The 24,870-nt window shown below is 44.1% G+C and overlaps 1 protein-coding gene and 1 pseudogene across 30 annotated transcripts in view; one reads left to right on the top strand and one right to left on the bottom strand.

Moving 5' to 3' along the window:
- Positions 1-15,024: 15,024 nt before the first annotated feature.
- The window catches only part of Abcc1 (ATP binding cassette subfamily C member 1), a 126,153-nt gene continuing 116,307 nt past the window's right edge, over positions 15,025-24,870 (bottom strand). For 29 of the 30 annotated variants that reach the window (XM_087569739.1, XM_087569738.1, XM_087569737.1 and 26 more), the window contains 5 exons: positions 24,115-24,261; positions 21,463-21,621; positions 20,053-20,219; positions 18,821-19,015; positions 15,025-18,327 (listed from right to left, as the gene is read on the bottom strand). In XM_087569739.1, coding sequence (XP_087425865.1) covers positions 18,219-18,327; positions 18,821-19,015; positions 20,053-20,219; positions 21,463-21,621; positions 24,115-24,261 — 777 coding nt within the window. In that variant the 3' untranslated portion in view covers positions 15,025-18,218. The remainder of the gene's footprint in view (positions 18,328-18,820; positions 19,016-20,052; positions 20,220-21,462; positions 21,622-24,114; positions 24,262-24,870) is intronic. The other variant, NM_022281.3, reaches the window with a different exon arrangement.
- Aurka-ps1 (aurora kinase A, pseudogene 1) lies at positions 15,244-16,451 on the top strand (annotated as a pseudogene).

Consider the following 24,870-nt stretch of genomic DNA (forward strand, 5'->3'; position numbering starts at 1 on the left):
CCAGCTTAAGTCTTGGGACCATTTACTTGGAAAATTGTTTTCCAGCCTTTCACTCTGAGGTAATGTCTATCTTTGTCACTGAGGTATGTTTCCTGTATGCAGCAAAATGCTGGGTCCTCCTTACATTTCCATTCTGCAAGTCTATGTCTTTTTATTGGGGAATTAAGTTTATTGATATTGAGATATCTCAATGACCAATTATTGTTGTTTCCTGTTATTTTTGTTGTTAGAGTTGGAATTATGTTTGTGAGGCCATCTTCATTTGGGTTAGTTGAAATCAGATTACTTTCATTATTTTTCTATCGTGTAGTTTACCTCCTTATGTTGGAGTGTTTCATCTATTATCCTTTGTATGGATATATTTGTGGGAAGATACTGTGTAAATTTGGTTTTGTTATAGAATGTTGCTAATTTTTCCCTTACTACTTTATATAATGGGAAGAATTTATTTTATGGTCCAGATTTGGAGTTCCATAGGTTTCTTGTATATTTATGGGCACCTCTTTCTTTCTCAGCACCTCACAATACCTTCTCCACAATTGACAGTTTTTGAATACTTTCTAATTGATAACTAATTTTGCCTCGTTTTGAAAACACAATTTATATGTATAGCAATACTATTTATATGTTAAATGACAGTACAATAGAATGACTTAATACAGTTTTAAACAAAAGGAAGGAAGTAAAAAAATTCAGGTCATAGAGTCCCTCACTCCAGAAACATCTTTTTTATTTTTAATTTACTTTTAAAACAACAGGACAAGGTAAATATATTAAGTGACTTATAATTAGTACTGCCCTAATATTCATGAAATTAAAGCAACTTAGAATCCAAATTTGTTAAGAGCTTTTATTATTAGTTGATATTTCTCCTTTTCTTCCATTTTTATAGGTGTGTTGCACATTTGTGCACAGATACATGTATGAGTATGCACATGTAAATGCCAGAAATTATCCTCTGGTAAATTAACATCAAGAGTATCACCTCATTTTCTACCTTATTCCTTTACTTATTTTTTAGACAAGATCCTCTTATGGGACCTGGAACTTGAGAATCTGGCTAGGCTATCCATTTATCTAGCCTCAGAGATTCAACTGACACCACCTCCCTAGTATAGAGAATGTATGCATGTACTACTATGTTGAACATTATACCTGGGTAGTGAAGATTGAACTTGGGTTCTAATGCTTGAGAGTCAAGCTCTTTACTGACTGTCCTGCCTCTTAATTAATCACTTTGATGCAGGGATCACAAAAGATTTATATAGTGACAATAATTAAAATCAGACTCAGCTTTGATCCCATCCATGCTCTGAATCTTTAAATATTTTTCATTGATTCTATTGTTCAAATGTCCATTGGCTCATGGCATACTTTTGAGCATGCGAGCACATGCTGAGCAATAAATAAACGGAAAATTTCTTTCCTTCAAAAAGGCAAATCAAGCATTTTCATAAGTTCTACACAACTCTTATAGGGAACATTGTAGATCCCTAGCAATGAAATTGTCTGCACTACAGGAAACCAAATTAATAAGTTGTTGCTTAAGCCTCACTTACAACTAAAAATTTTACAGGTAATAATAGAAAAATAACAAATGGAATTTGAGAAGCTAAGAAATGTATAATCAGTTCACTTGCCAGTATGAATCCCCACCATAGGTACCAAGACACAGCACTACCCAAGACATTCCTGTGTGTTATACTTTCTAAAACACCATGTGCTACATATTTGAGCAACACAGAGAAAGCTTATATTTAAGAGAGCTGGGGCTGGGGATTTAGCTCAGTGGTAGAGCGCTTACCTAGGAAGCGCAAGGCCCTGGGTTCGGTCCCCAGCTCCGAAAAAAAGAACCAAAAAAAAAAAAAAAGAGAGAGAGAGAGAGTTTAAAAAGTAATAGCTGTCACTCATAAAGAAAAGAAATGGTAAATATTTGGTTTTTATTTGCATTTGAAACAGTTATACTCATATGAAATTATCTGTAATCTAGGTTGTTGCTTTGTTATCTCCTTTGAATTGAAATATGCTTTCCTAGAGAGATGGAGCAGGATCTTAAGATTGAGGAAGAAAATAAATTGTTTAAGGTTCAGGAAGTAAAGGAAGCTTATACGTTTGAGGAAACATCTGAAACTTATAAATCATAAGACCCTCATCTCAGTTTATAGAAGCACTAACAAATAGTTTGGGATGGAGCTTTCTTCAGCCAGTTAATCTGCCTGCAAGTATGGATCTAGTATGTGTTTGTCAACATCCATGCTGGGGTGAGTTTTTCAGTGACACATCTTTTGAGTCACCTATGCCCCTATGAGTAACTTTTCTTCTGTGCTTCTGTAAATAACATCATTAAACTCACTGGTCATAGCTAGACTTAGGAGGAATCATTTCTGCAGTCTGTATTTGTGACCTATCTGGGATGAAGAGATGTTTGTTCTTGTGTTCCCATGAAAATTCTCACAACAAAGGTATGTTATAAATGACAATGTGCTTAAGTAGTTAAAATTTTAGAGATGACTTTGTATGGAGACATTTGCATGGAAATTTATTCGTCTGTGTTGTTCTGAAGTAAACTTTTTGCTGGTCTTTTTATTTGTGTAGAATCAATAGATATTGTTGTGGGGGGTATGATTTTCAATGTTCATAATAAAATTACAACTTTCATGATGAATTCTTAGATTGCTCACTCTGAGATAAGCCAGCTGTCACCGTGTGCACATTGTCAAGCCTACCTCCAGATAGAGCTATGTGGTGAAAGACTGAACCCTTCTGTGTACAGCCTCATGAGAGAGCAAAGTCTCCTCCATCCCCATTTAAATCTCATGGTACAGAAGCGTGTAGCTTCATGAACCTCCAGGCAGAACATTTATAGACCCTGGGTCTTAAACCAAAGAACTAAGAAACAACAAGTAATTACTGCTGTTATGAGCTTTTCATTTCCAATTAACTTTCAGACATTAAGTCAATCAATCTCATTTTGGTCTATTAAATTACTTTGGCTCTTTGTTCATTAAAAATGTATATGTGTGTATATTTGTTTGTATAAGTAAAATGTTTGTATAATTATATGTGTATGTATTCATATACATGTATGTATGTGTGTGCCCATGTATGTTTGTGACGGAAAGGCAGTGGACATTTAGTCAATCTGTGAAATAGGAACTGGACCTTCAAGAATGTCTTCTTCTTTCTCCAGGGATTGTGTCTACTCCCATACCCTTTGTGGTGAGGGCAGGAGTATCTATGAGAGAATATCCATGAGACCTAGGGTAGCATATATAAAGTCTGAAACACATTATACACTTGGACTCTCACCTCTACTCTTCCTCATTCCATTGATGGAAGTTATTGTAATAAAAATATGATTTTTTTCTATTTCTTTATGTGGCTGGTGCTTTGCAACTTATTATCTGTGTGTCAGTGCCCTCAGCATTGATAAATATTTTTTGTATCCAGGCCCCTGAAAATCTCAACCACTTTCACTCTCAGATTACTTTCGTTATCCCCTCTCTATGATATGCAGGTATTACACTTAGTGACTCCTCCCTCTGTCTTTTCACTTTCACACTTGAGTGGTTCCCAGAACATAGAATTCTTTGTCTATCCCATAGAACAGACTCAGTGGCACCTTTAGACAACCATTCCTCACCCAAATTCCTGGTAATATATATGCCCCTATGTGTAAGTACTTGGAAGAACATTCAACAACAGGCTTCTGGATGTCATAGGAGAGCCTTGAGTTTTGGTGCTGGCACACCACAATATTTGAAACAGTATCTCCAGTATCTCCTGGTAAACCAAGTTAGCTTGTCTATGAACTTTGGAAAATATTTTGTCTCTACCTCTCATTTTTTTAGGAGCTCCTGTATTGCAGGTTCACACACTGTGCCTCTGGCTTTATCAGAGTTCCCAGAAACTCACTGAAGACTTCATGCTTGCTTATCAAACACTTCGTCAATGGAGACATCATCTAAGTACATTGCTTCAGTTCTTAATCCAATCAATTTACTTGTAAAGTGAGTAAAATTACATTAATCCATAAGAAGCTACTCTGCATTGTATATATGTATGTGTATATTCATGTATGTATGTAAGTATGCATGTATGTATGTTTAAATGTATTCAGATTAAACATCTTGGTATATCAAGACATGGTAATATATCACCTTAGGTGCTCAATATTATAAGATGTGCCTTGTATTCTCTCATGGAAAACATTGCTTTCCTAAAGAATCTTGAACTTTTAAGAGGATGTGTGTAATATTCATGTTTGCTGAGATTAGGACAGATACATGACTAATATAAACCCTTAAAATGACTAGGTAGAATTGTGTTTTACTCTGAGGACTTTTTGTGTATATTTAACACACTAGAGATTCTTCTCATTAGGCATCATAATGTGTCAGTTTCAAAGCAAATAGTAAACGCATTCACCAATAATGTGGTGGGTGCCATATTAAAGAAACAAATTTATAAAGTAATTCTACTTGGTGTAATTTAACTAAAAGGAACCGAGATTTGAATTCTCTACTTCTATATCCAAGTGCCTTTCATGGTTCTCTCTGTCCCTTGTAAGAGTCTGGGTTGTGTCTGCCTGAATATGGTCTTTTCTGTTTGGTTCAGTTTCTGTGTTGGTGTACCTGTCAGTGTCCATGTCTGTGTCTGTGTCCGTGTGTGTGTGTGTGTGTGTGTGTGTGTGTGTGTGTGTGTGTGTGTGAGTTTCTTCTTAACGATGAACTCTGCTCTTTGTTTTATTGAATAGCAACAAAAGCAGCATATGGGGAAGAAAATACAATTACTGCATAGCAAATGTTAACAAAGTTTTAGAGCCATTGACTTCAACTGACCACAACTGACCCACATAAACCAACACAGCTAAGCAATATTTGTATGTTGTGTACAGCATTTGTGGTAAAATTAATTTTATAAGGCTTTGTTGTCCTTTTTCCACACACTCATATATTTATACATGCATTGCTCTCTCTTTCACCCCCAAAGAGGAACACATATTTAAGATTAAAGCTGTTATTATCTTAAGTTATAAATGCTAATTACTTTTTAAATCCAAGGTAAGTAAGGTTGATTGTTACATTGATCTCTTAGAGGCAGGTAAGACAAGCAGGCTGAGTTCACAGTATAGGATAACAGCCTTAAGTGACCTCAAGTTGTATCAATAACATTGTCTGTGAAGTGCAGCAAAAATCCCAGTGTATTAGGATGTGTAAGATACCTTTATAATGGTACACTGCCTTACTTTTGAAAACTAAGTTCTCTGGCAGTCGGATAGGAAACCATAAAAGATTCTGTGGGAAGAGACCTTCCCACAGATTGAACAGATTGGGGAGATTGAACAGAGGTGTGGAGCAGTGAGGGAATGCAGAACTAGAGATAGCCACCAGAAAGTCCCAGGTGCCAGGAAAGCAAGAGACTCCCAAGACCCAATGGAGATATTATCTGAAATACCCAACAAAGGGGAGAGAGAAGATGTAGAGACTATTCCCAGAGGTTAGTCATGGCCTCCGGTTAAGGGATGGAGCCACTCACTCATCTCAAAAATATTAATCCATAACTGCTCTTGTCTAAAGGAAATACAGGGACAAATTGTAGAGTAGAGGCTGAAGGAAAGACCATCCAGAGACTGCCTCACCTGGTCATCCATCATGCATGCAAACACCAAACTGAGACACTATTACTGATGTCAAAAAATGCTTGCTGACAGGACCCCATAGATGTCTCCTGAGAGGTTCTGCAAGTTCTTTACCAACACAGACACTGACTCTTGCAGCTAACTATCAGACTGAGCGCAGGAACCCCAATGGTAGAGTTAGGGGAAGGACTGAAGGAACATAAGAAGTTTGCAACCCCATAGGAATAACAATATCTACCAACCAGACATCCCAGGGCTACCAAAGAGTAAACCACCAACCAAAGAGTACACATGGAGGGAGGGACCCATGGCTCCAGCTGTATATGTAGCAGAGGATGGTCTTATCTCACATCAATGGTGGGGGGGAAGGGGCAGCACAGCTTGTTTCTGTGGAGGCTGGACATCTCAGGGTAGAAGAATACCAGGGCAGAGAGGAGGGAGGAGTTGGTGTGAATGGGAGAGTACCCTCATGGGAGCAGGGTAAAGGGGTAAGTGGTAGGGAGCTTGTGGAGGAGAAGCCCAGAAAGGGGAAAACATTTAAAATGTAAATAAATAAAATAACCAATAAAAAATTCCAGTCATGAGACACAATTTGTCCAAAGATCAAGTACTTGTAGTGTGCAAGAGAAGAGGGCAGTGGTGTCAACATTTCTGCTCTGCCATTCTAAGTTAACAATACAGAAGAAAAAGTATTTAAAATGTAAATAAAGTGAGAGGTTAACATGTGATCAATGATAAACATTGCTGAAACAACAGTCATTTTTTTTTTCTACAGAGATGTCTGAGGGAAGAAGATCTTTACCAATCCTACATCTGATAGAGGGCTAATATCCAAAATATACAAAGAACACAAGAAGTTAGACTCCAGAGAGCCAAATAACCCTATTAAAAATGGGGTACAAAACTAAACAAACCATTCTCAGCTGAGGATTATTGAATGGCCAAAAAGCACTTAAAGAAATGTTCAACATCCTTAGTCATCAGGGAAAGGCAAATCAAAACAACCCCGAGATTCCACCTCACACCAGGCAGAATGGCTAAGATAAAAAACTCAGGTGACAGCAGATGCTGGCGTGGATGTGGAGAAAGAGGAACACTCCTCCATTGTTGGTGGGATTGCAAACTGGTACAACCATTCTGGAAATCATCTGGAGATTCCTCAGAAAATTGGACATTCTACTACATGAGGACCCAGATATACCTCTCCTGGGTATATACCCAAAAGATTCTCCAGCATACAACAAAGACACATGCTCCACTATGTTCATAGCAGCCTTATTTATAATAGCCAGAAGCTAGAAAGAACCCAGATGCCCTTCAACAGAGGAATGGATTCAAAAAATGTGGTACATCTACACAATGGAGTACTACTCAGCTATCAAAAACAATGACTTCATGAAATTCGTAGGCAAATAAAATGAACTAGAAAATATCCTGAGTAAGGTAACTCAATCACAGAAAAACACACTTGGTATGCATTCATTAATAAGTGGATATTAACCAAAAAGCTCGAATTACCCAAGATGCAATCCACAGATCAAAGGAAGCTCAAGAAGAAGGATGACCAAAATTCGGATGCTCCCACTCCTTTTTTTTTTTTTTTTTTGGTTCTTTTTTTTTCGGAACTGGGGACCGAACCCAGGGCCTTGCGCTTCCTAGGCAAGCGCTCTACCACTGAGCTAAATCCCCAACCACCCCCCCCCACTCCTTCTTAAAAGGGGAAAAAATACCCATAGGAGGGGATATGGAAGCAAAGTTTAGAGCAGTGATTCAAGGAACGGCCAATCAGAGCCTGCCCCACATGTGGCCCATACACACACACACACACACACACACACACACACACACACACACACACACAGCCACCAAAACTAGATAAGATTGATGAAGCTAAAAAATGCATGCTGAAAGGGACTGGATATAGATCTCTCCTGAGAGACACATCCAGAGCATGTCCAATACAGAGGTGCTAGTAGCAAACCAGGAGCCTTTCACCCTCCTATTATCTGGCAGGTGGGCATTGTGGGCAGGACAGAGGCCAGGAAATCCTCCTTGGCTGGAACTTGCTGCAGCTTCAGTTGGCAACCGAGGATGGTCTCTGTAAGAGGGTCTCCGTCACCCATGTGGGGCTGCACCATACTGTGGTCCTTAATCACCATCATCCTTCAGGTGAGGCCTGGTACTGTGGAGATGAGGAAGTGGAGGTGGGAGTTATGCTATGGCCTGTTCTGACCCTGAATCGCTTCTGCCAGGACCTTGTCCTGACCCCAGGCTCCCCATGGATGAATCTGTTCCTGCTTCAGGAACACACAGATGAAGACAATTGGATAGCCCTGGAAACAGTTCAGACCAAGGCCTTCATAACAAGACTATCAGGCCATCTGCTATACAAATGTATTGGCCAAGAAGATGACCTAAAATATGTCTATCCACCAGTAGAATGACCAGCAGGAAGTTGGAAACGGAAGGAACATTCCTGCGCTCTGAGCAAGCTCTAGGGGATCCTTGACCCCCTTTTTGCAATCCAGGTCCTAATTCTTCACCCACAGCCCATGCCACAGAATCTCTTTGCCATGTTCCTTTTCCTGTAGCAAAAGTCAATCTAGACTCTTTATCTCACTTTGTTTTTTGCTATAAAAATACCATGCTTTATGTTTAACACTAATTTCACATGTGTGGCAGCTAAGTAATAGTGTGTTCTTTTCCTAAAGTGTGTATATCTTGATCAGTAGGTTCCCCATCATTCATATGGTGCTGTACCACATACTTAATTGGTCTTAATTCCCACCATCCTTCAGATGAAGCCTGGCACCGTAAAGAGGAGGTGGGGTGCATACACACACACACACACACACACACACACACACACACACACACTCAGGAGGAAGGGAGGGAGGGAAGGGGGGAGGGAGGGAGGGAGGGGAAGGGGGAGGGAGTGTTCAATCTTGGGTGTATTCATCGATTACTTTCCACCTTAGTTTTTGAGACAGGGTCTCTCACAGGACCTGAGGATCATTGATTCTTCTAGACTGGTTGGCCAATAAGCCCCAGGGATCCTTCTGTCTCTGCTTCTCCAGAGTTGGGATAACAGGTGCATGCCATTGTGCCCAGCTTTTTTTGTGATGTTGGGGATCAGAACTTGGGTTCTCATGTGTATATACCAGACATTTTGCTCACTGAGCAATATCTCCAGTAATGTCTTTTGCTAAAATATTTTAAGCAAGAAATACACATAACATAAATTTTATCATCATACTTACATTTTTCAGTACAGGGCAGTTAACCAAAGGGCTTGCGCATGCTGAGTAAGTGTCCCACCACTGCACTACAGTGCCTATGGGTTGGCCCATAGCCTTTCCTGAATATTACTTAGCACTGTGAAGTAGCCTAATGCATAGCTTGGTCTGGTGGGACAGGCTTGTGATCCCAGAACTCAAGAAACGGAGGCAGAAAGATTCCAAGTCTGAAGCCAGTCTGAACTATACAGTGAGACACAAGAAAAGAAGAAAAGGAAAAGAGGAGGGGGAGGAAGAGGAGGAGGCAGCACTGTGTCTGATACCTTAAGACCAGACTCAGGAGGAAAGCAGATATTTGAATGCAAGGAATGGTCTACGTAGTCTGTGCCTGGCCAGCCAGAGCTAAGTACCTGGTCTGAAACAAAACAAAAAGGTAACGTTATTAACCTTTGTGGCTGATATCTACATAAACACTTAACATGTTGGCTGGAGGCTATAGGAGAGGACTAGAAATCAGGAGTTGGGGTGATGCTCAGCAGATAAGTGCTTGCTGTGCAAGAGTGAGATGAAGACAATCACCCATGTAAATGTCAGTGGGTGTAGCAGTTGACTATAATCATAGTGTTCAGGAGTCAGAGACAGATCTCTGGGACAAACTAGCTAGCTAGACTAGTTGAAACAGCTGGATCTGCACTCGAGGAGAGACCCTGCTATTAACTGGAAAAATGATTGAGGAAGACATCTGATATCAGCCTCTGGTGACATGTACCTGAAGGTGTGTGTCCACACACATGTGCACAGTACACATGCAGAAGGAAGGAAGGAAGAAAGGAAGGAAGGAAGGAAGGAAGGAAGGAAGGGAGGGAGGGAGGGAGGGAGGGAGGGAGGGAGGGAGGGAGGGAGGAAGGAAGGAAGGAAGGAAGGAAGGAAGGAAGGAAGGAAGGAAGGAAGGAAGGGAGGAAGGGAGAAAAGCAAGGTTTTACAGGTTGGGAAATAATGGCACCTACGTGAATGATTTGCCTACAGTCAACCTACAGCAAGACAACAGAAATCAAATTCCCCAAGCCCTGGGGACTTTGGTCCTCATGGTGGTGACAACACACACAAGCACCATCAGCAGTGGCCCCCCAGAGCCTGCTTGTAGAAAAGGATAATCTAACTGATGACATCTACCTGCAGTTTATTCACAGCATGGGTCAGATGCAGCTTTCATGCCTGGTATGTGCTCTTCTCTAAAAAACCCAGGTCTTTATACTGTATGAGGGCACTGCCTCATAGAGCCATGGACAAAGATGCAGATGAAGGAAGTCTTTGGCCACTCATTTAAGTGCATAGTAATGCCTTTGCTCTGTGACAGACTGTGCCAGGTAAGGTGTTCTGCCTGACAGTGATGCACAGGGCCATCACAAATAATTTGTTCATCTGAAAATGTCCTGGGATGAATTACAAAGTGCCCACTGTGCAGGGGGAATAACCAAGGCCCCAGGGGAAGGAATTTGGTTGCAGGAAGCTAAGGGTCAGGAAGCTGTCCAGAAAATTGAGGGAGCATATTTAGAGCAGACCTGAGCTCTCAACTCATAAAGCCCTCAGCTTTTATCCCAAGAACTGTTCCACATCTCTCTTCCTTGCAGGTCATAGATAGATGACAGAGAATAGCATTCCAGCCCACCTTCTGGCCCAGAAAGGTCTGTTTTACAGGCTAGCCCAGGAGTCACGACTCACCTGGGTTGGGACTCTTTGACAGCCCCCTTGGAGCGAGACATAGATCCTGCAGTGGCGGTAGATGACAGAGACCCAGGGGCCTTCAATGTGCCACAAGGTGCCCAATCTAGATTCCTCTACAGGTGGAAAATGACAGAGAAAGTAACAGATTATTGATTAATACCAGACCTGGAAGAACCCAGCATGTCCAGATTGATCTGAACAAGGCCTGCACATCCATGCTCACCCTACAACCAAAGTGGACAGTGACTCTCAGCCCTAGCTGTCTACTTTAAGTCCACACCCACCCCAGGCCAATCAAGTTGTCTGCTCTGAACCTTGGTTGATGGTGTGCGCATTCACCAACTCCCCGTATTTTGAGGTCATTTTAGATTTCACATGCAATTTTAAGAAATCACACAGAGAGAACCCACAGCCCTCTGCCAGGTTTGTTTCAGGGATGTCCAACTCTAGGACAAGTTCAAATGGTACACTGAGACCGAACACACTTACATATCCTCTATTGCTTGTGTCTTGTGTGAATCCAATGCTTTTTGATGCCATTTTGTGAGACAAGGTTTCACGAAGCCCAGGCTGGCCCTAAACTCTCTTTGTAGTTGAGGATGGCCTTGAATTTCAGATGTTCCTACCTCCAACTCCCAAGTGCTGGTATTACAGGCCTGTCTTACCACAACATAATTATGGGGCTCAAATCCAAGGTATTATGCATGCTACATAAGCACTCTACCAACTGCAATACATCCCCAGCTCAGGATTCAGTTCTATATCTATTTATATTTGTAAAATTGTGAGTCTCTCACTATGTTGCCCAGGCTGGGCAAACTCGAGTTCCTCCTGTCTCAGCATCTAGAGTGCTGGAATAATAGGCTTGTCCCACTCTACTCACCTTGATTGATCACTGTTACATCATGGCCACTGTTGGCTGCAGTTCAGGGCTGGTGGGTCCTGTACATACTAAGTATGTTGAACAGTATCCCTGGGTTCTACTTAGAAATGTTCCTCTGTCACTGTGGCAAAGCAATTCTCACATACATATGGTCCCTGGATCCAATCACTGGTCTTATCTGCCCTACTCACTAATACATAGGCAATTACTATGTTGGGATCAGGAAAGGACTCAAACCTGCTTCTAGGATACAGCACCTGCTTTACCCCACCCATCCTGAGGTTTTTCTGATGGCCCACTCTGAAACAGGGCTTTTAGGGCTCCCCTTCATCCCAGATTGATCCCCTTTTGTGGGGATGACCATGAGTTCATTCAGAGCCTCATCACCGTGGCTGCCTTTGTTGTACAGAAGAAAAAACTGAAACTAGAAAGTGATGCCTAGTGACCAAGGGGAAACTTGCTCTTGGGATTCTAACCACTCAGGTACAGTCCTGTTGTCAATTCTGCTCTGGAAGAAGCAGAAATGGGGCACCACAACACTTAGTCTGCCACTCCAATGCTTGGACTCAGGCAGAGGCTGCTTTGTCTGTATGTCCAGCTCACATTGATCTAGGAATAGAGCCTGGGCCATAGGGTATTCGGCACATGACAACACCAGGTAAGTCAGTAGGGTGGTTAGCCATTAATCCCTCAAGCCAAGCTCTCCTGCTACAGGCCCCACCTGGTGGCAGGAACAGGCATCAGCCCCAGCAAGCCACAGCCTCTAGATGTCACTCTAGGCCCTTTTCTTTTCTTTCTTTTCTGTGATGCTGGGCATGGAAGCTATGCAGGGCAAACATCGAGCCACCTCCTGGATTGGCACTGACGGTGTCTCAGCTACACCAGAGTTGTCTTCCTGACCACAGCTACACCTGTGTGCCAGGCATGGATGTAAATGCAGGTAGCATAACCATTCAGGCAACTCAGCCCAAGGTAGGCACCATCCCTTCCTTCCCACTTCTCTTTAAGGCTATACTGACAGTCACTAAATCCCTTTGACAGAAAACTGAGGCCAGAGAATTTTAATACCAATCTCTGCCCAGAAGCCCACCTTTCCAACAATCCAACATCCTCAGCACATGCCCAGAACTGAATTCCTTTCTAGATTCCTTCCTCAAAGGCAGAGGCTAGGGACAAGCTTCCTTTCCTTCTTGAAGTAAGAGATTTGTTTAAGAAGTTATAGGTTTAGTGTGCCTCCAGAACTTTGCACAGTGCAAAACAAAGACACTCAATACATATTGACCGAGGGAACCAGGGACAGGCAGTATTAGATAATACAACCATTCTGATGGCAAGTGGTCTTGGGGCCCAGGAACTGACCTCTGGCACCATAGCACCATCTACAGTTTCTAGATAGGTCACATTCAAAAGGCCCTAGTAGCAATGGGCCTAGGCTCTGTGTGGGAGCTGCAGGAGGTGCTCTAGATTACACTGAGCCTGAAGAAAACACAGCAGAGGCCCATGAAACAAAGTTGGTTTGAACAGGACCTGGGAGAGAACACGAGGATGTATCGACTTATGTATTCGTGGAGTTGGTATGGCTTCTGGGCAGAAGATAGTGTGGCTGGGTGGAATGGCTAAGGGCAGGCCCTGGGAGAGCAAATTAAACTTGACCCCAGAACCCAGTGCCCTATCCCAGCTCTTCCCTCAGTGATCACTGAAGACTGTTGAAGATCTGACCTGAGACTGAGGCTCGGAAACATACCCTGCATGTAAGGTCCAAGCCAAATCAACTGGGCCCAGATAGTGCTGAGTCTAATGGTCAGGGATCCCTAACTCCACTGCTTTGTCTGAGGCAGACCTATGGTTTCAGTGAGGGACAGCAATGGCAGTATACATGTGCCTAGAGCATGGTCTTGGGGTGTGGTCCACAGTTTGCTGCTCTCTCTGGGGGACATTCTTCACTACCCATACTCACCTAGACCAACTTGGAAAGCCAGCACTCAGTCTCACTTCCCCACTTCCAAACCATGGGTGAAGCCATGGAGAAAACATCCTGTGAGCAGTTTACTCCCCTATTTCCTTTGTATTTTGGTTGTGGCTAAGCACACAGCTGACTTTGACAATGGACTGTGAGGGGACACTTGTCCCCTCCAGTTTTAGAAATGGAAGAGAAGCTGATCGTCATCCACATTCTCTGATCTTCCACTAGGGGACCCAGTGGAAAGACACAATGAATTTGGTTTTTACTCTGGAGAAGAGCCCAACTCTTTAGAGCTGTCAAACCTGTGTCCATTTTGTGTGCACCTGTAGCCCAGAGGCTGCTTGGTATTTTTCTCTACCTTTTAAAAAGTTATTTTATGGGCTGGAGAGATGGCTCAGCGGTTAAGAGCACTGACTGCTCTTCCAGAGGTCCTGAGTTCAATTCCCAGCAACCACATGGTGGCTCACAACCATCTGTAATGGGATCTGATGCCCTCTTCTAGTGTGTTTGAAGACTCATAAAAATAAATCTTTAAAAAAATATATAAAAAAAGTTATTTTATGTGTATGGGCATTTTGTCTGCATATGATTCTGTGCACAATGATCAGAAGAAACTGGCGTTACAGACACTTATGAGTTGTGAGCTGCCATATAGGTGCTGGGAATTGAACCCAGATCCTCTGGAAGAAGAGCTAATGCTCTAACCACTGAGCTGTCTCTTCAGTCTCTTTTCTCTTATTCATTTTATTTGTTTTGTGAATGTGTGTAGGTTTGTGTTTATATGCACATGACTGCAGGTGAGCTTAGAGGCTGGAAACTCAAGTTACAGATAGTTCTGAGTCGTCTAATATGGGTGCAAGGGACTGAACCTGGGTCCTCTGCAGGTGCATCATGCATTCCTAACCAGTGAGCCACTGCTCTAGCTCCTACCTTATGCTCTCACTGAACAAGGAGCTCAGTGACTTGGCTAGGCTGGCTCTCTAGAGAACCCCAAAATCGCTCCTGTTTCCTCCCCAGTGCAGGGGCTTGTATGCATGTAATGTTACACCTGGCGTTTTTGTTGAAGATTGGAATGCAGGTTCCCCTGCACCAGATGGCAAATGCTTTACCAACTGAGCCATCTTGCCAGCCCCATTTCCCAAGATCTTAAGCAATGTCATAACAAATCAGCTCCACCCACTACAAAGAAGTTTTTGGGACACTTGTGACTGAGGCACACAGCTTGCCTAGGGTTACATGTCCAAGAAAAAGAATGACAGCAGGACTCAAGCCTAGACATTTGTGTACTTTGCCATTCCGACTCACTGCCAGATCTGGGCAGCTCTTAACCTTGGCTTCCCCCATCTTGTTTTTATGTTTAATTTGCCCAGAAAGGGGCACTGGCCCCTTGGAGCTAGAGATATAGGCAGTTGTAAGATACTGAACACAGTGCTGAGAACTGAACTTTAGACCTCTGTGAAAGGAGGAAGCATCAACTGTGCAGCCACCTCTCCAGTATCACAGCTGTCCTGGCCTGGGTCTTCCAGAGTAGAGGTTGGAGTCCTTGTGCCCCACCCCCCAATAACAAATAAAGTGGTTTAGAAAGAAGTAAAATATTTTTCTTTACTGCAAATTATTATCAAATAGTGACATTTCCAGTGTCATTACAGAAACTCTCAGGAGAAATCTGGGTCCTTTAAAGTGAAAGGATGGTATTAACTTATAAAAAATAAATATAAAGCGGGTTCCTGCCTGTGAGTCGGAAGGGGACCGGGCTGGTGAGGACGAGCCTGGATGCTGCAAACCGAAGGTTGAGTGGCACCGGGGTGACATGGACAGATGTAAAGAAAACTGTCTCCAGGCCTGTTAAGACCACAGTTCCCTTCGGTCCGAAACGAGTCTTGGTGACTGAGCAGATTCCTTCTCAGCACCCAGGATCAGCGAGCAGTGGCCAGGCCCAGTGGGTCCTGTGTCCTTCCAACTCCCAGCGTGTCCCTCCACAAGCACAGAAACCTGTCGCAGGTCAGAAGTCAGTGCTAAAGCAGTTGCCAGCTGCCAGCGTTCCTCGACCTGTGTCCCGGCTAAGTAACCCCCCAGAAGAGTGAGCAGCCACAGCCTGCAGCCTCGGGAAATTCTGAAAAGGAACAGACATCCATCCAGAAAACTGAAGACTCAAAAAGAAGGGAGTGGACTTTGGAAGATTTTGACATTGGCCGCCCACTAGGAAAAGGGAAGTTTGGAAATGTCTATTTGGCGAGGGAGAAGCAAAGCAAGTTCATCCTGGCTCTGAAGATGCTGTTTAAAGTACAGCTGGAGAAGCAGGTGTGGAGCACCAGCTTCGGAGAGAAGTGGAGATCCAGTCCCACCTGCGGCACCCCAACATCCTCGGGTTGTATGGGTATTCCCATGACGCCACCAGAGTTTATCTAATTCTAGAATATGCGCCCCTTGGAACAGTGTATAGAGAGCTTCAAAAACTCTCCAAGTTTGACGAGCAGAGAATAGCTACCTACATCACGGAGTTGGCGAATGCTTTGTCCTAGTGCCATTCAAAGAGAGTCATCCACAGAGACATCAAGCCAGAGAACCCGCTGCTTGGCTCAAATGGGGAGTTGAAGCTCGCAGACTTCGGGTGGTCTGCGCATGCTCCATCTTCCAGGAGACCCACGCTGTACTGCACCGTGGACTACCTGCCCCCGGAGATGATTGAAGGGCAGATGCATGATGAGGAGGTGGATCTCTGGAGCCTGGGTGTGCTCTGCTATGAATTCCTAGTGGGGATACCTTTGAGGGGATACCTTTGAGACACACACTTATCAGGAGACCTACAGAAGGATATCACGGGTTGAATTCACATTCCCTGACTTTGTGACAGAGGGAGCCAGGGACCTCATTTCATGACAGTTAAAACACAACTCAAGCCAAAGGCTAACATTAGCAGAAGTCCTTGAGTACCCTTGGATCAAAGCTAATTCCTCAAAACCTCCAACTGGCCACAGTAGCAAAGAGGCAACTAGCAAATAATCTTAGGGAATCTGGAGCCATGGGCATTGTGCAACTGTGAGAAAGGCCCCATTGAAGGCACCGGAACCATCATCGCTGCCCTCAGAGTGCCTTGCTGAGCAACTAGACCTTGGCCTTGGATCCAGGAAGTCCCACCTGTTGCCCAGCCCCCAAGAACCATGCTGCTTTTTCTGATGTAGTAATCTGGAAGGAAGGTTCCACTGCAGCTGTCCCCCCAGCCTATGCCCCAAGGTGTCCTTCTGGGAGTCTCCGTGGGAAGTTACCAGTGATCACCTGCGTATTAGCCTCCAAGTGCCAGTGTGTAACTTATTGGGTCGCCAGGACAGGAAAAGCTGTTGGAATGGATATGTAATCTTTTAGTGTCAAAATAAAGATTTGTGTAGACTGTTTTTCTTAAAGAGACACCCATTCAAGGCCCTCCTGTCTTAATTAAGCCTCCTGAAGCCTATGTGGGGTTCAGATCCCCAACCACTGTTATAGAGCCTGTGCTCAACCTGTCTTGGGACCTGACTCAGGTGTTTCTGGATGTTAAAGGCTATATTTTATGTTGTTCTGTCATGTATGCAAACTTGTTAAATATATATGTATAACATCAAATATATATATATATCGCCACCCACTTCTCTGGGACCAAAATCAGAGCCAAAATTCATAGCAAGTATGAACTGTGGCTGGAATCAAGTTCTTGCTGCCCATGGGGGTCTCTCTTTGGTCTGTAACCCACACACCTAGAGAACCACTTTGAAGTATTCAGACTGAGGATCAAGTACAGAGCTGGGCATGGCCGCTTCCTGAATCTAGTATAGTACCTCCTTCCTAGACATCAAATTCTTGGGACTATCTTTCTTCCAGAAACAATGCTCAAAAGTAGGGGGTAGAAATCATTGATATTTGTGAATGGTTCTCTTCTTGTCCTATAGGAGACTCTGGCAGTCTTTGATACCAGATTCTTGCCAGTTCATCCCTCCTGCTCTTGACTTTTGCTGCTTATAACTATTCATATGTTATGTGAGGCATGAGCCCTCTCCACCTACAGACAGAAAGAAACGGAAAGCAGGGGCAGGGTAGAAGTCCTTGTGAAGGGAGTGTTGCCTGGCCTGGTTCTAAGCCTGTTTGACCAGGTCCCTTCACAAAGCTGTGTCTACAGCTCATACTGTGAACACTGCTGAATGTAGGGAACGGTGTCAGAGTGTGTGAAGACCAGATGGCAGGAAGGGGACATCACTGACATAACAGGGACAGGATTTTTAGGAGTTTTCTTTCTTTCTCTCTTTTTTGTTTGTTTGTTTTGGTTTCCATGCTTTCAACTGCAAGACCTGAAGGCAAGATACACTCTTCTGTCACCAACAGGACTGTAGGAGACAGAAGAGCTGGCAGGGCCAGGAGAGGCTCTGGCTTGGCCTCTATAAATGTGGCTGAAGAGGCATGAGGCAGTGGCTTGTGTTTGGTCACTAGTGTGTTTGGCTGCTCATGGCCTTGCTTTGGGATACAGCAGGAGCATGGGTGAACTTTCAGGGAGCCTCACAAGTGGTGCCAGAAGCCAGACGTGTTTGAAGTGGGGCACATCTGTCTTCAGGCTTCTTCGAGGTCAGATCCAGGCTGGGGCAAACTGTGACTGATGCTTTATGTGTTTTGCTTCCTTTTAGTTTGGTTTTCTTTCAATTTTTGGTTTTTCTCTGGGGAGTGTAGGTTTCCAGGGTTGCTGGCTCATGCCTGGACACTGGGATCCTGGCCCTGCAGTCCTCATCAGATATGCCAGAGATCAGTTCACACCAAGCCAGCATCCTTGGCCATGCTATAGAAGACGCCTCTTTGCTGCAGGAGCTCAGAGGGTGCACCACACTCCCGAATTTCTCCTTTGTCCAGGACAATCACCCTGCATGGGGAGGGACACAGATGTTAGCGTTATGTAAGGAGATGCAACTGATATCTGTGAGTTGCTTGCTCTGCAAGAACTATTATAAACTCTAGAGGCTGGAGAGATGGGGTTAGCTGGTACCTGCCTTCCCACCTCCTTGTTATCACTTGCACCTAGCACATATCTCTCTTTGAAATCAGCATTTGTTGCTGTGATCGTTGTCTCTCTCTCTTAAGTAAGTGCCCTGGTCCTTAAGATGGTCCATATGCCTTGTCTGACAGGGGACCCCAGAGTCAAGAATAATATGGAGCCCACATCAGGTATCTCATGTATATGAATGTTTGATAACCTGTTCTTCCTGTGACAGAAGAGTTCCACCAACTGGGAATGCCCCTGAGCATAAGGATGGATGGTGATGGATGGATGGATGGATGGACGGACGGACGGACGGACAGACGGACAGAAACAGGATTAACCCTGCAAGCCCACAGATCCACTCCGAGGGCCTCACCTTGTATAGTCCATTATGGTATTCAGCCGATGAGCAATAGTGAGCACAGTACTGTCTTCAAACTGCGTCCGGATGGTGGACTGAATAAGGTCATCTGTCTCCAGATCCACAGCTGCTGTAGCCTCGTCCAACACTAGAATCTTTGTCTTCCTCAGCAAAGCCCGGGCCAGGCACACAAGCTGTCGCTGCCCCACACTAGGAATGGAGAAAAACTCAGAGAGAGGGGCTCAAACTACCCTGATCCTGAATTAGGCTTCAGGCGAAGAAGGCTGGCAGATAGTCTTGGGGTGGGCTTTGGGCAGAAGAACAAGGCCAATCCCCATATCCATACATAGGATGGATATTACTAATCAATTGTTATACCTGGTTATTTCCTGGTGAGCAGGAAACGAGCTTAGGAGCATTCCCAACAAAAGGCTCAAAAGTGATATTCAAAGTACCAGCTCCATTCAGTGTGGGTGACAAAGACAGCAAAGGGGGCTCTGCTACAGAGGCCTTAGCACTGGCTGGACTCAGCCAATGGGATATTGGCCAATGAATGGCCAGTAGAATCTTTTTTTTTCATCTTCATTAACTTGGGTATTTTTTACTTACATTTCGATTGTTATTCCCTTTCCCAGTTTCCGGGCCAACATCCCCCTAGCCCTTTCCCCTCCTCTTCTCTATGGGTCTTCCCCTCCCCATCCTCCCCCCATTACCGCCTTCTCCCCAACAATCACGTTCACTGGGGGTTCAGTCTTGGCAGGACCAAGGGCTTCCCCTTCCACTGGTGCTCTTACTAGGCTATTCATTGCTACCTATGAGGTCAGAGTCCAGGGTCAGTCCATGTATAGTCTTTGGGTAGTGGCTTAGTCCCTGGAAGCTCTGTTGGTTGGCATTGTTGTTCATATGGGGTCTCAAGCTCCTTCAAGCTCTTTCAGTTCTTTCTAAGATTCCTTCAACGGGGGTCCTGTTCTCAGTTCAGTGGTTTAATGATGGCATTCGCCTATGTATTTGCTGTATTCTGGCCAGTAGAATCTTGACATGGGAATGGACATTGAGAATATTCACTGAGGACAAGTAGATCAGCCAATGGTCAAAAGCACCCCCAAACCCTGCCCCAGCCAAGATAAGCAACACAGCCACTGGTTGACCATCCTAGCACTGAAACAGGATAGGAGCTGGTTTCCATGATGATGGATAGAGCAAGTGGGTAGAATCTTTCCACAAACAGTTCATGTTTGCCTACTTACCTCAGATTCTCTCCACCTTCTGCACACTCATGGTTCAGCTTGTCAGGCAAGGCTGACACAAAGCCCTTCAGGTGAGCAAGCTCCAGAGCCATCCAGACTTCTTCATCAGAATACTGACTGAAAGGGTCCAGGTTCATGCGGAGGGAACCCGAGAACAAAACAGGATCCTATGCAAAAACAGTAGATGGCACATACAAGAGTTTAGATCTGGAGGTTCCCCACAGATGGATGCTTTGAGCACTTGTTCCCCAGTTGGTGGTGTTATTCTGGGATGCAAGGAGGTGGAGCCTGGCTGGAAGAAGTAGTTTGCTGAGGCAAACCTCTCAAGGATACACTTGACTTTGATTCTGGCTAATTCCTGTTTCCTTGACATGGAGAAGCCATCACCACACATATCCTACCGCATGACCATGTTTTCCCTACTAGGATGGACAGCAATCCTGTGATACTATGAACCAAAATAAACCTCTCTTCATACAAGTTGATTCTGCCAGGTATTTTGTTACAGCGATCAGAAAAGTAACTAAGAGGAGATGACAACCACACCACACTGAGCAAGGGACGCTCAGAGATGAGGGCATGCGATATATACACCGGAGCAGACAGAGCTTTTAGAGGCCTCCAAAGCATGAACGCTGGGGGATTTTTACAACAGAAAATGTCTGAGAACCCCTGGGATAACTGAACTAAAACTAGTACTTTTACAAAATTTCTCCAAATTTTCAGCATGCAAACCCTCTATGTTGCTTTTAGCAGTGGTATTTCATCAGAGCTATAGAAAAAGAACTAATCACTCAACCTACCTCCAAAAGAGACTCTCAGAGAAACTTAAAGAGAATCCTAAGCACAAGCAACACATTAGGGAATTGATACCCATAGGGATTGGCTTAGAAATCATCTGTAGCTCAGCTCCAGATTCACACACTGGCAGAAGACAGTGTCTTACTGAGCCTACCACCACCAAAATCCATAGATGCTCTGGTTCTCTGTATGAAATGATACAGTATTTTCACATAACCTACTCACAGCTCCTGTACACAGCCATGTCTAGATGACATACTAACTAATGCCAAGAAAAGGCTGGGAAAATAGATGTGCATTTAGGGATGAAAATCTATGACTGGTATTCCATGCAGATGGCTAAACATGAAAAACACAAAACCTAGCCATGGTCTCCATGACTAAAGGCACATCCCACCAAGCTTGATGACCTGAATTTGATTCTCAGAATCTACATGTAAAAGGAGAAAAACAACTCCTGCAAACTGTCCTGACCTTCACATACATGCTCTGTTCCCTTCCTCTCGATGAGTATATGAATGTAAAAACACCATCCCCACTTCCAGTTGGTTTAGTCTACGGAGGCAGAGCATGTGGCTTCAGGGTACAGGACCCACCAGCCTCACTTACCTGTGGAATGATGGTGATCTTGAAGCGCAGGTTGTGCAGGCCAATCTTAGCAATGTTTATCCCATCAATGATGATCTCCCCTTCTGCAGACTCATTGATCCGGAACAAACCCAGGGTGAGAGATGATTTCCCAGCTCCTGTACGACCCACAATACCAACCTGCAATACAGAAAGGGGCTGTGGTGAGGTAGGAATGCTGTAGACTCAATCTCTTCCCCAGCAGGGGTCTGGGTCAGAGCTGGGAGGTCATCTGGTTGATCCAGCTACCACCTTCTCCAGGAGCTACCGTGAAAAAAAAAGTTGAAAAAAACTGCCCTTTGCTTTGGAGGCTTCCAAAGGCAAAAGCCTCCAAAAGGCAAAAGCCTTTTACTGACTTTTATAAGTCAGTAAAAATGCCCAAAGGGATGGGGTACAGACAGAGGAATGTTTAGTTGAATTATGTTACATTCAGTTATAATAGTCAGAAAATAATGAGTTGTTTCCCACACAGGTCTTCTTTCATCTGATAGGACTGAGCCATGATAACCCCTCAGATTCAAGCACAGCCCTTGAACTTCTTTGATATGACCTGGGCACTATAGTTACTGGTCAATGGCTGACAGTTCCAATTTTCAGTAACTCTTCTTTCTCCTATGTTTTATATTGGGACTTGAGATAGGTTCCCTCCCCCTCCAACAGTTACGCTAGCCCTATGCATGAATTCCTATAATGCATAAAGACTCAGAGACTATCTCATGAGAACAGAATACTCTGACCCATGTGGATTGAACAGTCTAAAAAATCAACATGTACACAATACAAAATGGCTGGGGTGATCCCTGACCAAGTTTCTGAGAAAATTCTATAGGTCACAGTCTGGAATATCTTCTAGAAATAGCTTGGAACCATAAAAAGTTCTGAAAATCTCAACAATTTCTTACACCCTTATGTCTACTCACCCTGGTGATGGTGACATTGCCTTACTACTCTAGAGTTTACAAATTCCAATGCCTTAAAGGGATCACACAAGCACATGGACCACATAGGAGAAACTGGGGTGAACTGGAGGGTGTCTCTGAGAAGAAGCCTGGTTCTACATGTGCTAACTGTCCAAGAAAAGCAGAGGGACCATTACATGAAATATCATGGACTTTTTAGTATTTATAGTTTATATAAATGTTTCCCCAAAACAGATCTGCAGGTTTATGGGCCTTGTCCTTTAGCAGGCAGGCCATGGTGCCACCCATTTAATACATTCTGTAGTTCCTGAGTGGCACACCACAAAAATCACTGTGCCACAAAAGCTACCAAAGTGGTGGCAAGCCCCTCCTTCCTGCCCCAGCCAAGGGCCACCCCAGTAAAATGTCCCACAGAAGCTGTTCAAAATGGTGGCTCCTGTCAAAATGGCAGCACCACCACATTTTCTCAACCTACAAGGCACAGGAGCTACAGGAGATGTCCACGGTGGCACACCTCCCTTTTTACCTCAGCAGGAGCTACCGTTAAGAAACTGTCCATAATAGAAACACCTTCTTTCCTGACTCTGCATATACTTTAGTAAAACACCACTGCAGGAGCTATCACGCAGGAGCTGTCCACAGTGGCAACACCTCCTCTCCAACCTCCCCCACCCCAGCAGCCCCACCAAAGATGGCACCTCAGAAAAAGCTGGCTGCAGCCAGGAAGGACTTCCCACCCTATTCCATGGTCCCAATGTAGGGGAAATGGAAATGGGGGTGAAAAAAAAATCCACCAATCTCTAAGTAGGAAACTCACAATGTCCTTATATATCCAACCCCTACCCCACCCCACCCCCACTCAGGACTTGAAATCTCACCAATCTTCACTCTGGAAATTGGAAATCTCTGCCCTGAGAAGTACTGCCCCCTAAGAAATCCTTTATAAATATATAAGCACTGTCTCTTTGTCCAATTCCCTGCCATCTGCTCCTGGGAGCAGAAGACAGCCATCCCTGGACTTGTCCCTCCACACCCTGGATCCTCCAATAAATCTGTTTCATGAGATTTTCTGCTTGGTGTGACTCTCTCATCAGAAGAAGAAAGAAGCAACAAAGAGAAGAGGCAAAGAGAAGGAGTGGGGTCAAGGTTCCTCAGCTCCTCAGCTCAGCTGGGGAGACCCTCCCCTGGGAACTGTAATACTCTGCTTAGGAGGCTTCCTCTCAGAGCTGTGTGGTTCCTGGGCTTCCGAGCCCCAGGATATCCTCCCATCCAGGCAGAATCACCTATACACTCAGCATCTTTTATTTCCTTGATTCCACCTGCTAAAAGTCCCTTAGTCTCACAGTATGAGCTGCGACTAATGACAGGATTCTGAGAATCAATTCAGGCCACCAAGCTTGGTGGGATGTACCTTTAGTCATGGAAGTCATGACTAGGTTGTCTGTTGTTGTTTTGATTTGGGGATTTTTGGTTTGGTTTGTTTTTCAGGTTTAGCATCTGCATGTAATACCATACATCGACTTTTAACCCTAAGTGATGCACCGCTATTTTCCTAACATTTTCTTGGCACTAGGTAATGTATCAACTAGACATGGCTGTATATATGGAGTAAATTATGGGGGTTCATGGTAGACCTTAAGACAATAGGAATAGAGATGGCACCCTTTTATCCTTACTCCTTTGACTATAAGGATGGGGGATGGCACACACCCACCTTTTCTCCACCCTCAATGGTGACATTTATGTGCTTGAGAACCAAGTCCAAGTCTTCTCGATACCTCAAGCAGTAATCCCGGAACTCTACACGGCCTGAATGGGGCCAGGTGCTGGGTGGAGCTGTCTCTTGGATTTGCCAAGAAGCCTGGATCACAAGAGGAATAAGAGGAATCAGCAAGTGCAAGCTGCCATCCTCAACTCTGGGGATGCGAACTCAGACATCATACGCTTAACCACTGAACTATCTCCTCAGCTCCCTCTAACAATTCTAATCAACTCATTTCTTCAACTTAAGAAGAAAATTTCTACATAGAAGGAACTTAATTACAATTTAATAGCCCATAACAAGAGTCCCTGTAAACCTCCAGAGCAAACAGCTTTGGCAAGAAGAGTTGCCTGCCAAAGGCTGTGAGAGAGAATGTGGCAGTTTACTTGGCAGTTGTGGGGAAACCATCTTAATTAATAATAAGGTCATGAGCCTCGAGCAACAACCAGCATTAGGACTTTCTCTGTGACATCACTGAAGGAAAGAATGACAAGGGAAAAGCTCCTTAATAAGTGACACAGCTCACAGGCTCTGACAGCCTTGGGATACTTGGTATCTTGGGGAAAACAGGACATGTGAATGATCTTTTTCCTCTAAAACAAGGTAGTTCTAAGTAAGTGTTAAAACAGAACAATCCCAAGAGGGCCTAGAAGGCTCACCTTCCAAATAGGTAGAGGACATCTAAGAGGTGTCTGAAAGGTCAAGATC

The sequence above is a fragment of the Rattus norvegicus genome, chromosome 10, assembly GCF_021556685.1.
Source record: "Rattus norvegicus strain SHRSP/BbbUtx chromosome 10, alternate assembly SHRSP_T2T, whole genome shotgun sequence".
Lineage (NCBI taxonomy): Eukaryota > Metazoa > Chordata > Mammalia > Rodentia > Muridae > Rattus > Rattus norvegicus.